At 47.7% G+C, this 15193-nt stretch overlaps 2 protein-coding genes across 3 annotated transcripts; one reads left to right on the forward strand and one right to left on the reverse strand.

The window, feature by feature from the left end:
- Positions 1-1339: 1339 nt before the first annotated feature.
- SLC25A35 (solute carrier family 25 member 35) lies at positions 1340-14777 on the reverse strand. Of its 2 annotated transcripts, XM_020966689.2 has the most exons (6): positions 13325-14777; positions 12378-12443; positions 11710-11862; positions 11357-11491; positions 8045-11177; positions 1340-7585 (listed from the first exon to the last, which is right to left on the reverse strand). In XM_020966689.2, the coding sequence occupies exons 1-5, from the start codon at positions 13697-13699 to the stop codon at positions 11004-11006; spliced, it is 903 nt and encodes a 300-aa protein (XP_020822348.1). In that variant the 5' UTR covers positions 13700-14777; the 3' UTR covers positions 1340-7585; positions 8045-11003. The 2 variants fall into 2 exon arrangements, with proteins under 2 accessions (XP_020822348.1, XP_020822349.1); XM_020966690.2 differs by lacking the exons at positions 1340-7585; positions 11710-11862 and having other exon boundaries at positions 10557-11177.
- On the forward strand, positions 9152-10590 carry RANGRF (RAN guanine nucleotide release factor). Its single transcript, XM_020966692.2, has 5 exons — positions 9152-9230; positions 9311-9427; positions 9574-9727; positions 10026-10111; positions 10312-10590. The coding sequence occupies exons 1-5, from the start codon at positions 9154-9156 to the stop codon at positions 10442-10444; spliced, it is 567 nt and encodes a 188-aa protein (XP_020822351.1). The 5' UTR covers positions 9152-9153; the 3' UTR covers positions 10445-10590.
- Positions 14778-15193: the final 416 nt, after the last annotated feature.

Here is a 15193-nt window from a genome sequence, read left to right on the forward strand (position 1 = left end):
TCCAGCATCAGAGAGGTAGAGGAGGGCCGAAAGGGTTAGTTGGGAGTAAAATGTGGATTGTTGTGTGGGCATAGGAGGACTTGGTCTTTGTGCACAACAATGGCTGTGGTGATTTTAATCCCTTGATCTTTGCCCGAAAGTGCTAAAGAAATATTTATTCAAATGGAATTTGGAAGCATAAGAAAGCCCCAGGACCCTCCTCCCCAGCAACTCCTGCACCTGCTGAACCACCTCCTCCACTGTCAGCTGTTGTAGTTTCTCTGCCTCTCATTGAGCTTCAGCCCCACTAGGTGATCCCTGCCCAGCAGTTTCTCCTGGGCTACCAAGGTCTCCAGTCCAGTCAGTCTTTTTAACACTGTTCAGAACAACTAACAATATTCTGTCATTTTCCATTAGTGTACTTAACCACAACTCTTTCATTCTCCAGAGTTTTTGGAACAGGGGTAAAAGAAAGACCCCAAAAGGATGTTTGTCCTTTGTCCCAGATCCAGAGTATCTGAATGGATTGGAGAGTAGAGCAGAAAAGTAGAAAACCCATTTAAAAATCACCATATACTGTTTCCTGAGGGTATGTGTATATGTATATATACATATGTATATAGGCTGTGTTTCTACACACAGGATGCCTGAGGAGGGAAGGCTTAGGCAAAGGAAACCTTTCTGAATCCTGTCTACAGTACCATGAATTATTTGAATATCATAAGCTTTGAGTTTCTAAATGAGGCATTTCACCTGGACCTGAACAGACCTAGGGATCTGCTTCCTTCTTTGGCCTCAGAGACCCATTCCTGTCAGAATTGTCAAGGGCATAGATTTAGAGCTGACGGGGGCTTCACAGGTCATTTAATCCAACAATCCTCTCATTTTAGGGCTGAGGAAACTGAGGAGGCCCAGAGAGGCTAAATGACTCGGTTGGCCCACATATGATTAAAAATGGAACGCTTACCATTGCACCAGGCACTCAGCATCGTAGGAGAGTCTAAGAAAATTCACAACTGAAAGTTGCCAGATTTTAGTTGACAGAATCCATGCCATTCATTCTGAACATGGTGTGGATTGTTTTTCTACCTTTATGATGTAACTCCTTTACAATACGGACTTTCATTTTGTCTTTGAGTAACAATACTATGCTGGGGCAGCTAGCTGGCACAGTATATAAAGCATATGGGACCTAGAGCCAGGAAGATGAGTTCAAATCCAGCCACTTACTGGTTGTGTGACCCTGTTTGCCTCAGTTTCCTCATCTGTAAAATGAACTGGAGAAGGAAATAGCAAACCACTCCAATATTTTTGCCAAGAAAACCTCAAATGAAGTCATGAAACAGACATTGAAAATACAGTAGGTACTTAATCAAGAATTGTATTGACATCTTTTGTTTTTACATCATCTTCATTTCCAAATATATCCTTTCCCCTCCCCAAGGCATCAAATATCCCTTGAAACAAAGAATAAACAGAGAAAGTGGGACAAAAAGCAGTTCCGCAAAACTAAGCAATACTTCAGGATTGACAGTTTATACAATGGCCTACACTCAGTCTCAGACTCTTCTTTAAGTCTGTGGTGCCTTTAAACATGGATTTTCCCTGCTTCTCTATCTTATCTAAGTAACCTAGGCAGATCTGGGCTTGCCCCTGTAACTTGAAGGCCTACCACATGGATAGAGGTATCGATACCTCTTTGATTGGCTTCTTGCATCTAAAACTGGGGAGACTGAGCCAGTCTTTTTTCCTCTCCTCTTTCTGTTGTGCTTTTTTCTGCATTTGAAGGTGAAGATCAGAGTTCACCCATAGCATGGGTACCATGAACTGAAGTGATAAAAAGAGGACTTCCTTTCCCTGTATCCTTTTTTTTTTTTGGTTAGCCCATTGGGTTAAGTGACTTGCCCAGGGCCCTGTACCCTCTTTTAACTTGGCTCCAGAAATGGAACTGGAAGTACTTGTTTCTGTTCTGTTGTTTGTCCTCAGTTTCAGGTGTTACAGTCAATTTCCACTGGCCTGGGGTGTTTGAGTGACTTTGGGACCAGGATTACAGGCTGGGTAGTGCAGCCAGTTGGACCAGCATGGGAGTCCTGAGAAGCCAGGGTGTCTGGCTCCCCCCCAGGAGGGTACTGTTCTTGGGGGGTTAGGGGGGAAGGGGCCCTCTGCTCTATAGGAACTGAGCTAAGCTATGAACCAAATCTTCCCCTCCCCAGAGACTGAGGTGGTATAAGGAGGCTCACAAGCTGGGGAGTAAATTTGTGATCATACTTTCTGAAGTAAATATTGCTTTGTCAAAGCCTAATTTGACAATCAGGGGTTAAATAGAACTGGAGTACAAGGGAGCCCCTCTACACGTAAGAGAACACCATCGATGGAAGCTGGAACCAGTGGCAGAGGACCTTGACCCCAAATCTCTGGGAGTACCAGAGAATCCTAGGGGAAGCATAAACTCTCACCTACCTGGACTTCAGGCACTGGGAGCCAGGGTAGTCAACGATATATCTATATTTACTGTAACATTATCTGAAATGACTGAAGCATAATAGATTTTTGCTCCATCTTTCATTTTAACTGTAAATCTTTGTATTTCTTTTAAACATGTGGGCCATATCCCACAGAATCTGAACATATTGTGGTTTTCTGTTTTCTAATCCATTCTTCTATCTTTCACTTTATGGGCAATTTCTTCACATTCGCAGTTAGGACTATTGTAAACCTTTATCCTGTTCTTTTCTTTTTCTTCTCTTTACTTCCACTTACTTCTTCATAAACAAGAAAGTGACTTCCCTCCTACTCACATGCTTCAGAATGAAGCTGGAGAAAACCATAACCCTACTGACTGGGTCCACTACAAATTTGTTACATAACCCTCAACTAGGCCCTCACTGCAGCTAAACAATCCTACACTTCTACACTCCTTCTACTTAACTTACTACCTGCTCACCATAACAGCTCTTCAAAAATTTTTTATCCCTCCACAAACTTCCCATGGCAACTCCTTCCCCAACCCCTTCCAGCTGAGAACCCTGCCTCAGTATTACATTGAAAAAATTTAGGCCATATGCCAAGAGCTCTTCTCCCCTCTCCCCCTTATCTTTTATCATTAGATATCTTCCCACACTATACCATTACCCCGTCTCTCATGAGGAGGTGGCCCTTCTTATCAAGGCACTCTTCTATATACATTAGTGCCTCATCATCCCCACTCACTCTCCTGTCTACAGACACGCCTCTGTCTCCTCTACCCTTGAAAAAACCTTCATTTGATCGACCTAGCCATCCGCATTAACTATCATCCCATGTCTCTTCTGTGGATGAGTTCCTTGAGAAGGTGATCTGTAATTGATTGTTCCACTCCTTTCCTCTTACTCTCTTCTTAAATTTGTAGTCTGGCTTCTAACCTCATTATTTAACTGGAACTTCTCTCCCCAAAATTATCAGATCTCTTAATGACTGAATTTTTAAAAAAATAACATTCAATTTATTCTGTTTTTAAAAAAAAGCAAGAAGTATGGAATGGAGATCAGTGTTTTCATATGCAATCCTCTTTTGTGTTCTGCTGTGTACATACTAATACTGTGTGTGTGTGTGTGTGTGTGTGTGTGTGTGTGTGTGTGTGTGTGTGTGTAGGGGGGGGTTAATGACCAAATCTCAAAGCCTTTTTCTCAGTCCTCATCCTTGACATTTTTGCAACCTTTGACACCATCTTCTTTCTAGGTTTTCATGTCACTTGCCCTCTCCTGGTCCTCTTCTTACCTGTCTGACAGCTCTTTCTCAATCTTACTTGTTTTATTAACTGTGAATGTCTCCCACAATATGTCCTGGGCTGGCTACATACTTTCTTTCCTATGGATTCAGTGCAATGTCTGTGCAAATGATTCTTGGACGCACATTTCTAACTGCTTATTGGACATCTTAAACTTGACAACATAAACTCAACATTCCAAAACTCAAATCAGGTTCAATAAGGAACCTAATTTTCTCAGTATTAATGAGGATACCACCATCATCCCCAGTTACCCTGACTTACATCTCACTCTCACTCCCCACCCCTGCCAATATCTAATCTGTTGCCAAGTCCTGTCCGTACTACCTTTATGATCTCTCTGGTATATGCCCCCTTGTCTCCTAACACTACCACCACCCCAGCACAACTGGCCCTCATCACATCACACCAGGACTACTCTAATATTGCCTCCTGGTTTAGTTTCCCTTCCTCAAGTCTCTCCCCACTCCAGTCTGTCCTCCACTCTGCTGTCAGTGACCTTCCTAAAGCACGTCTGACTATGCCAATAAACTTCCAGCAAGAAAAATAGTATTTGACTTTTAAGCTCCTTCAAAACCTGCTCTACTATATGCCATATTCTCTATCCAATATGATTATCTCCTATTATTATATATGCACACGCATATTTCTATCTGCATCTTGTTTGTATGTTGTCTCCTCCACTAGATTATAAATTCTTTGAGAGCAGGAACTGCATTATTTGGGGGAGTTTTTTTGCCTTTCTTTGTACTCCTATTCCTTACCACAGTTCTTGGCACACTGTAGTCTTTGCTTAAAAAATGCTTTGTCATTATGATCACACAGTATTCAGTTTCCATTTTAATTAACATTGGATTGGCTACCATCATCTGACTGCTGTGACTATCTCTGCTGTCACCACCTAACAACTGACTGGGGAAGGGAGTGTGAATAATTCTCCAACTGAAGTATGGAGCTCTTTTCAACTGCTCCCATGGCTTCTCTTCAATTGCCTTGCCCAGCAAACTCAAGTGGGACAAAACTACTTTAGTACAGATATGTGTAAGGATTAGCCAAACCATGAACAACTTAGGGGCTCACAGTACAACGGGAACCCTTTTTGTTTCCTTCTATGGACCTCTCCTCAAGACAAAAGGCTCTTTTTTTTCACCAGTTTACCAAGTAGGGCAATTTCTAGCTCAATCTTTCTTGCCTAACAAACTGAGAAGTTTATTGTCATCTTTATCTTACACCCCTTACATCCTATTTCCTACACAGTCTAAATTAGTGTGATAACATCATCACAGGATACTGGCATACTTGCAACTCCAGCCATGCAAATAATCTGTCCTCACGACCACATGTATCATCTCCCATATGTCCCTAGATGTGTTCATTACATGCCTGTTTCCTATTTGTGTATTCTGTATCCAACAGAATGTAATACAATGGGAGGGCATTTCCCTTGTGTGCATTGCAGATGTTTTCTTGTGGCTTTTAGTCTTTTGCTTTAGACTCTTGTCACTAAAAACAAATATATCAATGAGTACTATCTGTTAGAGTTAGAAGGGCTTATGTTTCCACAGGTAGAATAATGCAGAGATTTAAAGAACAGCTCCAGGAAGTAGTACACTGTACGTGGGTTCGGGCTTAGCCAATAAAAAGTAAGAGGATTGTTCCCAAAAGACCCCAAAATCAAGATAAGGGTCGAGCCAGCTCAGATCAGGTAGGGTCAACCTGAGGACACCTGAAAAATGTTAGTGCACCTGCTTAATGAACTTCATTACTATTATCTGCCACACCCCACATAAAATTAGAGCCTCATTAACGAGTCATGGGATCTATGACCAAGGGAGGGGGAACATACTTGAGCATATCAAGGGGAAACATGTAAGGAAAGGTGTAACCTGGGAAGGGATGGACCAATCCAGGCCTCGGAGGTTTCGTGCCGAATTCAACTGCATAAAAGCACACTTGCCCTTGCACTCAGGGCCCACCCCTCCTGAAGAGTGGTGGAGCCCGCTTCTGGCCAGAAATGTCTAAATCCTCTGGACTTTCTTTGTAATAAATTTTTGGTGTCAAGCCTATTTCTAACATCCCAGACCAGAGTTACACCTTAGTGCTATATTGAATTGAAACTAACTAGGCAGACTGGCTTTTTCTTTGGAGCATTAAGGACTAGTCTTATAAACTGGTTTTGTATTCCCTACATCACCTAGCATGGTACATTGAACATTGTAGACATTTAATTAAAGATATGATTTTACACTTTTTGATTTGATGCAACACACTGAGTACTCTCAGACTGAGATCTGTGGAGCTGGCTCCCATCAGCTTTGTCCTTTCCATTTAAGTGCCATGCTGAGAGACTGGGGTGGGGGTGGGGAGAAGATCGGGGAGAGAAAGCTGAGGAAGGGTCAACTTGTCCCCTACTTTCTTCATCCTCTGCTTTGCAGCTTCAGCTTTGCCTGGTTGTCTAGACCCTTTGTCCTCCCCTCCTCCTCTCCTATAAAGTTTAGATTCCTGAGATCAGAAGCTGAGAAGAGATGATAAAGATGATATGGGACTTGGGCCCTGAATAGGCTCTCCATCCTCCTTCCTCCACCTTCAAGCCCTTCAGTTCAGAAAACCAACATCAAAATTTGCTTCACAGCTTTAATTTTGTCTAGCTTTTCCCCAAGAACTCCAGTTAGAAGTAGTTCAGTCTGGTGCCTGGCACAGGTACTCCTGGGGAGGCCTCAACTCCTCATGCTAGGAAACTGGGCAGGGAGTCAAGTTGGGGGGTTTGTGCTTAATCAGCATAGCCCATAAGGTCACCTCAAGATCATGATTTTAGCTCAGATTCCATCTTGAATAAATACATAGTTATTTTGTGATAAGTAATACATAGATTATAGTTAAGCCTCACAATCTCCAGGGGATGGGGGTGAACTAGAGGTAGGAGACCCTGGGGGAAGGAGGGTGGTACAATTTTGAAACCTGGTCTCCAGTTAAGCGCACAAATGCTTTATTCCAATTCTGACTCAGAAGCAGGATGTTTCTTGGCCCCAAGAAGAGATGGGAAACTAAGGGAAGTCACTGAGATAAGACCCAGAGAAGGGGCTTGTAGAGCTGCAGAGTGTGGGATTCTAAGGAAGGAAGGGGAAGCCATCTCTTGGACACAGGAAGATTAGGCCCTAGACTTCCCTAATGGGAAATGGGAAAAAGTATAGTGGGGGTGGGGGTGGAGGTGATGGGGGTGGGGCCCAAGCCAAGATCTTTGCCCTTTGCCGCAAAAGGAATCTGACTCACAGGCCCCAGACCCTCAGCTCCCTCTGAAAGCCTTACCCTTACCTTTTAATCTTATTCAGATGCGCCCTAAAAGAATCTGGCTCCCTTTTGTCTATAGGCCCCAGAAAGGCCTTAGCTCTGGTCTCAGACTGTTCCTTATTGACTCCCCTTATCTCCTTTTGAAAGTCCTAGCCCCACCCTTTGATTTTGTGCAGATGCCTTTCAAACTTCTGCCTTCCAGTTCCCTCCATTAGCTATTCCCATTGTCTATTCAATCTCTCAGGCCTCCCCAATTAGAATTCTTATCTAGACCCTTTTCCCAACCCCTTCTCTAGCCACCCAAAATTACTTTAGTATTTAAGATACACCTTGGCCCTCATTCAGATGCTGAGAATCTCAGGCCTACAAGGCTGAGAACCTCTCATGCCCGCTATACGGGCGTCACTTGGTCACTGTGATTTACCACTAATAAACTTTTCCTCTGTCTGAAGAAGATGAGTTGAATTCATTCAGCAGGTCCCGGTACTGCAATCTTGGGGTGCCAGCACCCCAAAAGCCCTAGACCTCTTCAGAGGTCTCAACTCGAACATCCTAAACAGAGAAGGAAAAAGATTTAAACATCTAGAAGCAATATGTAGAAGTTGCAGAAAGGCAAATTTTAGCTTCGTATAAGGAAAAAATTCCTAATAATCTGAGAGTCTAGGATTTTTGAGTGAAGTTAAGTGAATAAAGTACTGGACTTGTAGCCAAGAAGACTTGGTTCAAATAACAAGTCTGACACTAGCTATGTAATCCTGGACAAGTCATTTAATCCCTTTGAGCCTTAGTTTCTTCATCTGTACAATGAGGGAGATGGAATTCGATGCTATAACATAGTTCCACCCCCTCTCATATAGTAGAGGAGGAAACAGATGGAGTTTGACCCTAGTGACCTAGCTCCAACTCCCACAGTAGTACAAAATCAGAATTACAAGATAATCGTTGATTTAAAGCTGCAAGGGGGTCCTAGAAACTTACCCATGAAAAAACCTCAATCCTAGAGTCACTTACACAATATAAAAAGGACTGGAATCATCCTGGCACGATCACAGATTTGGAGCTATAACACTTGAGTTCACCCAAGTGGCACACCCAGGTCTGCAGCAGACTCAATAATTCACTAATTCAACCCAGGTCTCCTTTGACTCCAAATTCAGTCCAGTTGACTGCATCCAAGCTGGAAAAGAATCCTTTGACTTGTAGGATTCTTTCCTTTCAGCTGTGGGTGGGACTGGATGACCTTGGAAGTCTTTGTTTCAACTTTTGAATTCTGGGTGTTCCTGTGTCCAAGGAGTCCAGACCTGCGGCCCAGATCTGCACGGTCCCACCCTCACACAACCAACCCTACCCCACGTAGCGTTCCCAGGAAAAGAGCTGGGGGGGGCATTAATTAGGTTATTCAAGCAATCCCAGACTAGAGGTCTCGGGTTCCAAGAACAAGGAAGAGGTGTGTATGTTTGGAGTGCTGGGGAGGGACAGGCACCTGGTCCCATTGTTTCCCTAATCTCACAGCTTGCCCCCGGAGATTAACTGATAAAAATTAGATACTATTCCCACTCCAGAGAAAAGGACTGGGGGAGGGAGCACCGGTGTCCAGTCCTTCTGAACCAGACAGACTACCCAGCCCGGGACTGCGTCCTTTCTTCCTACCCCATTCCTACTTTTTTATCTCAGTGGTAGCCTCTTTAAGAAGGGACCTGGGCAGGGCCCTGAGTGGCTAGCCCAGGGAGCCTGCCGTATACGTCACAAAACCAGAGACCCCGTTCATCTCTCCCATTGGTCGCTGGGCAAGATATTTGACCCCACCGCCTCCTCCATCTTTTAGGCAGTTTAGTTTAGCCCGGCAGAACAGGGAGGGGGAACTCCCCAAGGAGGCACAGGCGCCCATTGGGTGGCGCGGTCGGGGGCGGGGCCAGACCTTAAAGGGCCCCGGAACCAAAGAAGAACGAAGAACCAGGTAAGAAAAGAACTGAGACATCCCGGAGGATGGAACACGTGCCCACTCCCCCATCCCCGCCCCGCCTTCCTAACCGAGGACGCTGGCGGGGGAAGGGGCGGGAAATGCATCACTCCCCCTCACACCTTTTCCTTTCCCTCACCGCCCCCTTACAGACCCGTCTATGGAGCCCAAACGAAACCATCCGCTGTTCGGGGGAGCCTTCTCCATCACCCTTCCCCCAGGGGCTCTGGACGTGAGGTCAGGGGTCACTGCTGGGTAGGGTGGGCACGGGAGCCTGAGGCGGGATACGGTGCTCAGACTCTGCCTCTGCCCCGCAGTGATTTCCGGCCGGTACCGGACAACCAGGAAGTTTTCTGCCACCGCGGGACGGGGCAGAGTCTCATCGTGGAACTCCTGGAGCTGCAGGCACACGTGCAAGGAGAAGCGGCAGCGCGGTGAGCACCTCCGCCAAGGGCGGGGGCGGGGCACCTCCCTGGCCAATGGGAAGGAGCTACGAGTCCCAGTTGGAGGAGGACGCGTGGCCAAAGGTCATCCTCTGTAGAGAGGGTGTGTCTGAATCTGCTTCGCCCTCCCCATCTAGGTACCACTTCGAGGCTCTGGGAGGGGTGCAAGGGTCCGGGGGCGAGCAAGTAGAGGCTGTGCAGCCCCTTTCCTCCCACACTCTGTCCCTTCGGGGCTGCCGGGATGCCTGGGTCCTCTGCGGTCGGCAGCGTATGGCCAAGGAAAATGAGGCGGTGAGGGCATTGGGGCTTTGGGGAGTGAGAGTAGCCTGCGGGAGGAGAGAGGTGTCGAAATACTGGGCGGAGAGGACGGTGCGGGAAGCTGGGGGCTGGAGGTGGTGGTGGTGGAAGGAATAGCGGGAGTGGAGTTCAGAGGACAGGGCTTCGAAGCCCTCCTGGACAACAGACTAGCTGGGCGAAGCCAGGGAAGCTGCAGTTTCCATGTGCAAAAGGAGCGATGATCTTCGGCGTTCCCAGCAGCTCTGTCTTTGTGTAGTTGCACAATAATCTGAGCTGATTCTGCTGCCCTCAGAATGAAAAGGATGTGATCTTACACCTGGCCCTGTTCCGATTGCCCCAATATGGGACCGACCTTCTGCTGACCTTCAACGAACCTATGTAAATGCGGTGGGGGTGGAGTGTTTGGGCTGGATGATTGGGTCCCTGAAGGGGGGGGGTTGGGGAGCTTGGGAGAACTGGAAGAATTTATGCTGGAGAAGCTGAAAGGAGATGGAGTGTGGGAGTGGCAGACAAAAATGCCTGTTTCCTGTGGAGGAAGAAATCCGAGCCCTGTGTAATCATTTTACTGTCTTCCCCAGATCTGGGAGTAGGCCAGCCCATGGACATGAAGCCCAGTGCCTCCCACCCTGGACCCTGGTTGACTTTGAAAGGCTAGTGACTTCCCTGACTCTTCTTGACCCCAGTATCTTTGGTCCCCGGGAAAGATCCTGAACTGCCCTCTGCTGCTGGTGTCTGAATGTCTGGATTCCCTAAAAGAAGCAAGGGATTGATGGTTGGGGTTTCCCCCATATCTCTGTTCCACATACAGACATAAGGCACCACCTTTGCAGAAATAAACTTGCTTTATACCAATACAATCTCTGTGGCTTTGGTGGGAGAGGGAAAAAGCATTTATACAATTTGAATCTAGAGGCAGGGATGAAAAACAGTCCCTCCAATTCCCTTTGGTTTTGGGGAATGAGGTTTAAAGCTGTGCGTGGGAACTGGAAGCTAGCAGTCTTGGCAAGAAGAAAATATCTCTTTGATTCAACCCTGAGAGTAAGGGTGAGAGGTTTTAAGCTGTGTGTGATGGCAGGAGTGATGTTTGGATGGGAGGGAGTGCCCCACATAGTGATTCAACCCTGAGAAAAAGGGTGTGGGGGGTCATGGTGAGTAAGTGATTATCAATCATTAAGATCTAAAGGAAGGGTCCAGGAAATTTCAGATCAAGGGTGAGGACAGTCCTTCTCATATGGAGTGTGTTGAGGGAAAATTTGGAGTTGGGGAGGGGTCACTGATTGTGTTTCTGGTAAAGAAATCGAAGCTGGTCCCAGAAGAAGAGTGAGAGAATGGTATGGGGGCCAAGTCGGAAGTAGGAAGCACCCATGCCTTTATACATGCCCCAAATGCCTTCAGTCCGAATTGTTTGCATCACTGCATCTGGTAGTCCCCGGTACATCAGACCCTAGGTGGGGTGGACATGGAAAAGGGGGGGTACATTATGGACTTCTCCCATCCCACCCTCACCCTCCCTGTGACCATCCCCCCACCACTTTGCCCACCTCCTTAACTACTCCCCACCCCCATCAGACTCTTACTTGTATGATACTGTAATTCTGCTTCCCCCACCTTGAACCCCCTCACCTTGCCACGAGCATCTGTGGGTTGGTTGTAGAGCCTGGTACTGACTACGTCGAAAGGTGTCATGGTGAAGACAACAGCTAAGCTACTCACCATAGCTGAGACCAGAGCCAGCTTCCAGCTCTGTGGTGGAAATACCTGAAGCAATGGGAGGCGAGGGTGGGGAGAATAGACAAAAATCTGTATACAAGAGAACCCAGTCCCTCCCTTTTCCCTGAGGCCTTGTAGTTTGGGAGACAGTATCTCCCAGTTGCCAGGGATAAATTGGTGATGTCTCTCTGCAGTTAAGGGTGAATTGGTGGTCCCCCCCTCCTCCCAATCCCAAATGACCCTGCCCATTCCCCACCAAGTGGTACCTCCCACTGGGTCACAAGATCTTTGATAGATGAGAAGGTGCAGAGCTGAGTGGAGGAGCCGACCATAACTCGAGGGAGTGCTCCCAATGCCCCTCTCCATAAACCCCCCAGGCCCTGCTTTCTTCCAATCACAGAGAGTGCGTGATACATGCCCTGGTGGGGGAAGGGGGAGTGGGGCTCAGTTAAAAAAACAACTTCCAAGGCCCACTAACACATTTCTGCCTTTAGGGTTTACAAGGACCCTTTAACACAAGTGACCATGGGCTCTTTAAGTTCATCCCTTCCACTTTTCTGAGAGGTTAGCTGCCAGGACAACAAGCCCCATGGAGACCCAGAGCCAGAACTGAGGCTCTTCAGTTTTCATGGTGACTGTTTTCCCTCCCCTAACCCCTCATCTCTCAAGGTAGAAGAAGGACTGGGGGACTCAGGAAGAGAGAGAACATGGGATGTGTGTGTGTAAAACATGTCAATGGAAAGCAAGATGAATTGGTCATGTAATGAGGAGGAGACTCAGTGGCTGGACTTAATAAGGAAGGATCAGGAGCTGATTTTGGAGTGTTGTGAAGGGAGAGGCAATCAGAGCTGGAGGTGTCACAAAGGGAAAGCAGAAAGTCCTTGACTGAGATTGGGCAGGGACAGTGGAGATGTGTGGGCACTGAATCCCTCACCTGATGCTTATATTGATGCCCAACTGCAATCTCAGAGGCTGATTGTGCCTGCAGATGTGTCTTCACCTGGGAGAAAGGGGGTGGTGTCACTTGCCCAAGGCCCAGGCACCCTTCCCCCTACCTTCTTCAGGAACCCAGGTGCTTACTTAGCCCCTAGTCTCTCCTATGAGAGTAGCTAAGAAAGCAAATCCTTTAATCTGATAATTATTGTTATTTCTACAAAATAAATTGGGCATGGGACTCTGTGTTCCTTGGCTTCAGTCCCAGAAGATCTCCTAACATTAACTACACCCACCTGGTCCCTTTGGAGTGGCGAATATAATCACTACTACCTATGTTTACTAAGGTCCAGGGAAGACATCAAGCTAAGTGAAACCTTAGCTCCTGATGGCCTTAGGGACTTAGAGGTCCAGCTTCTCTAGCAGACTGTGGGGCAAGTTTGTAGGCTCCTTGTGGTAATGTTTATAGTTTGCCCCCTGGATGCTATGCTCAGCATTGTAGAGATGTCCTCACAAACCCAGGAGTCAAATGCAAATTTCCTTTTTCCAAAGAAAGCCTTTACTGAACTGAGAATCGGAAGATTTATGTCTATAGAAGATCCTTAAGGGTGGAGAACTTTGGCCTCAAGGCTACATGTGTTTCTCTAGGTCCTCAAGTTTGGCCCTTTGACTAAATCCAAACTTTACAGAACAAATCCCCTTAGTAAAAGGATTTGTTCTGTAAAACTTGGGACTCAGTCAAAAGGCCACATTCAAGGACTTAGAAGGCCACAAGTGGCCTGGAGGCTGCAGGTTCCCCATCCCTGTAAGTTCCTTAACCTAAACTATCTTTTGATCACTTTCATCTTTGATCACTTTGATCTTCCCAGACCTTACAAAGCCTCCCAAGGTCTTTTTGTACACTCTCAACCTAGTAGAAAGGACCTCCCTCAGCTGGTCAATTCTTACCATGTAGATGGGGCTCCCTATGTAGGCACCCATAACTCCAGCAAGGGCTCCGGCAGCAGCACTACGGCCAGGGCTGTGGTTCCCATTGGAGTCAAGGAGATAACCCCCAGCTTCAGCCAGCCCATAAGTCCCCAGCCTTATGCCATTCATTAAGAACTGGTATACTAAGGCAGGGGCCAGGCCCTTCTGCAGGGCAGCCAACCCATCCACTTGCCCAATGGTGAAGAAGGCATGGAAGACATTTCGGTAGTGTCGCTGGTAAGAGCCTCGTGCCTGGAGCTCGCCCTGCAATTGCATTCGGGTTTTCACCACCTCCAAAGGGTTGGTGAACACACAGGCTCCACAGGCTGCCAGGCCACTCAGCAGGAAGTCCATGGCTCCTGGCAGGCTGTAGGAGCTGGACCAGAAGTCAAGAAGTCGACAAAGGGATAGATGCTAGGTTGAGGGAAGAGTTGGGGGGTTGTGGGGATGGGGCGTGTGGAGGAAGGAGGGAGGGTGGAAGTCAGGAAAGGCTCAAGTTCAAGAGGAACGGAAGGAAAGGAGTGTTGAGGGTTAGAAGTCAAGGGGTCAGGAAGTTCTGGAGTTTGGAGATCAGGACACGATGGCACGAGGGTTAAACACAGGGAGACAGAAGTATCAAGACTTTGGGGTACAGGAAGCTTAAAGGGAATAGTCACTAAGGTTGAAATAGCATGCAGAAATTGAGAAGGGAGGGGTGGAGAAGAGACCTATCTGTATGAAAGGTCCTTGCTGGTCTAGGGCTCAAAGGAAGGGAGGACACAGAGGCTCCAAAGCCAGAGAGGTGAGTGAATGACAGGCGGAGACAGCCAGGGGAGACAGGGACGCTCTGCAGACCGGAGGGATCACAGAGGAAAGGGGACCGGACGGAGATCTCAGCAATTGGCCCGGGGCGCGGCGAAGATGGACCCGCTTGCACATCGGGTGGAACTCCCAGGATCCGGAACCGAGTCTCCAGGCTCGCGTCCCAAACCAGGGGCTGCTGGCGGTTGCAGCTCGGCCCAATAAGGGAGCCCAGGGGAGGCCTGGAGCTGCCACTCCGAGCCAAGCGGCGAGCCTCTCTGCGAGCCCCAGGCCAATCAGCGCCGTGCCGGCTCCGGGACCAATGGGAAATGCCGGCCAGGGCCCAGCCTCCAATAACCTGGGCGGGAGTGGGGCGGGGAAATACAGCGAGGTTAACTCTCCCTGCGCCGCGGCCCCGGCGTTCGGGTCGTGGGGGAGGGGCCGACAGGCTTCGCCTTATTAATCTACGGGCCGAAGCCGAACCCGGCTTCTTTCCTGGGAAGGTTTGGGGCATGCCAAGCTCCCCGGCGACGCCGGCCTGCTAGACTGCCCTATCACCAGAGGCACGCAGTTGCTAAGGTCCCTGGAAGAGGAAGAAGAAGGGACAGGCGTTTTGCATGCGCAAGTTCCGAGGAGAATTTGGAGCGCAGTAGCTTGGAGCGCAGTAGCTTGGGCTGCGCTCGCTCTCTCTCTCTCTCTCTCTCTCTCTCTCTCTCTCTCCAGCTGGCTCAATCCAGGATCCTGGTTACGTAACCGTCCACACTGTTACCTTGAAGGAAGAAGTGCAGTTTTAGGAAAGAAGAGATTCATTTATTTTTGCATACATGCATGCATTTACTCGTTCATTTATGCATTTACTCACGCATTCATTTATTAATTCATTCACGCTTTATATTCATTCATGCTTTCATCCATTATTGTGTCGGCTATGTGCTAAACCATGCTAGCTAGGTGGCGTAGCTGGTCCTGGAGTCCACAAGACGTCCAAGGCTAGCATCACACACTCCCTAGCTGTGTGATCTTGGGCGACTCAGTCTATTAAAGGCCTACTATGTGCCAACCACTGTA

This window comes from Phascolarctos cinereus, unplaced genomic scaffold (assembly GCF_003287225.1).
Source record: "Phascolarctos cinereus isolate Bilbo 61053 unplaced genomic scaffold, phaCin_HiC Scaffold_5;HRSCAF=322, whole genome shotgun sequence".
Taxonomy (NCBI): Eukaryota; Metazoa; Chordata; class Mammalia; order Diprotodontia; family Phascolarctidae; genus Phascolarctos; species Phascolarctos cinereus.

Excerpts from the sequence above, each read along its gene's own strand:
- RANGRF (XM_020966692.2), top strand. The coding sequence starts at position 9,154 with ATGGAGCCCAAACGAAACCATCCGCTGTTCGGGGGAGCCTTCTCCATC. Across the intron at positions 9,231-9,310 it reads CCAGGGGCTCTGGACGTGAG|TGATTTCCGGCCGGTACCGG; the intron begins GTCAGGGGTCAC and ends TCTGCCCCGCAG. Across the intron at positions 9,728-10,025 it reads TGGCCAAGGAAAATGAGGCG|AATGAAAAGGATGTGATCTT; the intron begins GTGAGGGCATTG and ends TGCTGCCCTCAG.
- SLC25A35 (XM_020966689.2), bottom strand. The coding sequence starts at position 13,699 with ATGGACTTCCTGCTGAGTGGCCTGGCAGCCTGTGGAGCCTGTGTGTTC. Across the intron at positions 12,444-13,324 it reads TAGGGAGCCCCATCTACATG|GTGAAGACACATCTGCAGGC; the intron begins GTAAGAATTGAC and ends CCTTTCTCCCAG. Across the intron at positions 11,492-11,709 it reads ATCTTGTGACCCAGTGGGAG|GTATTTCCACCACAGAGCTG; the intron begins GTACCACTTGGT and ends CCATTGCTTCAG.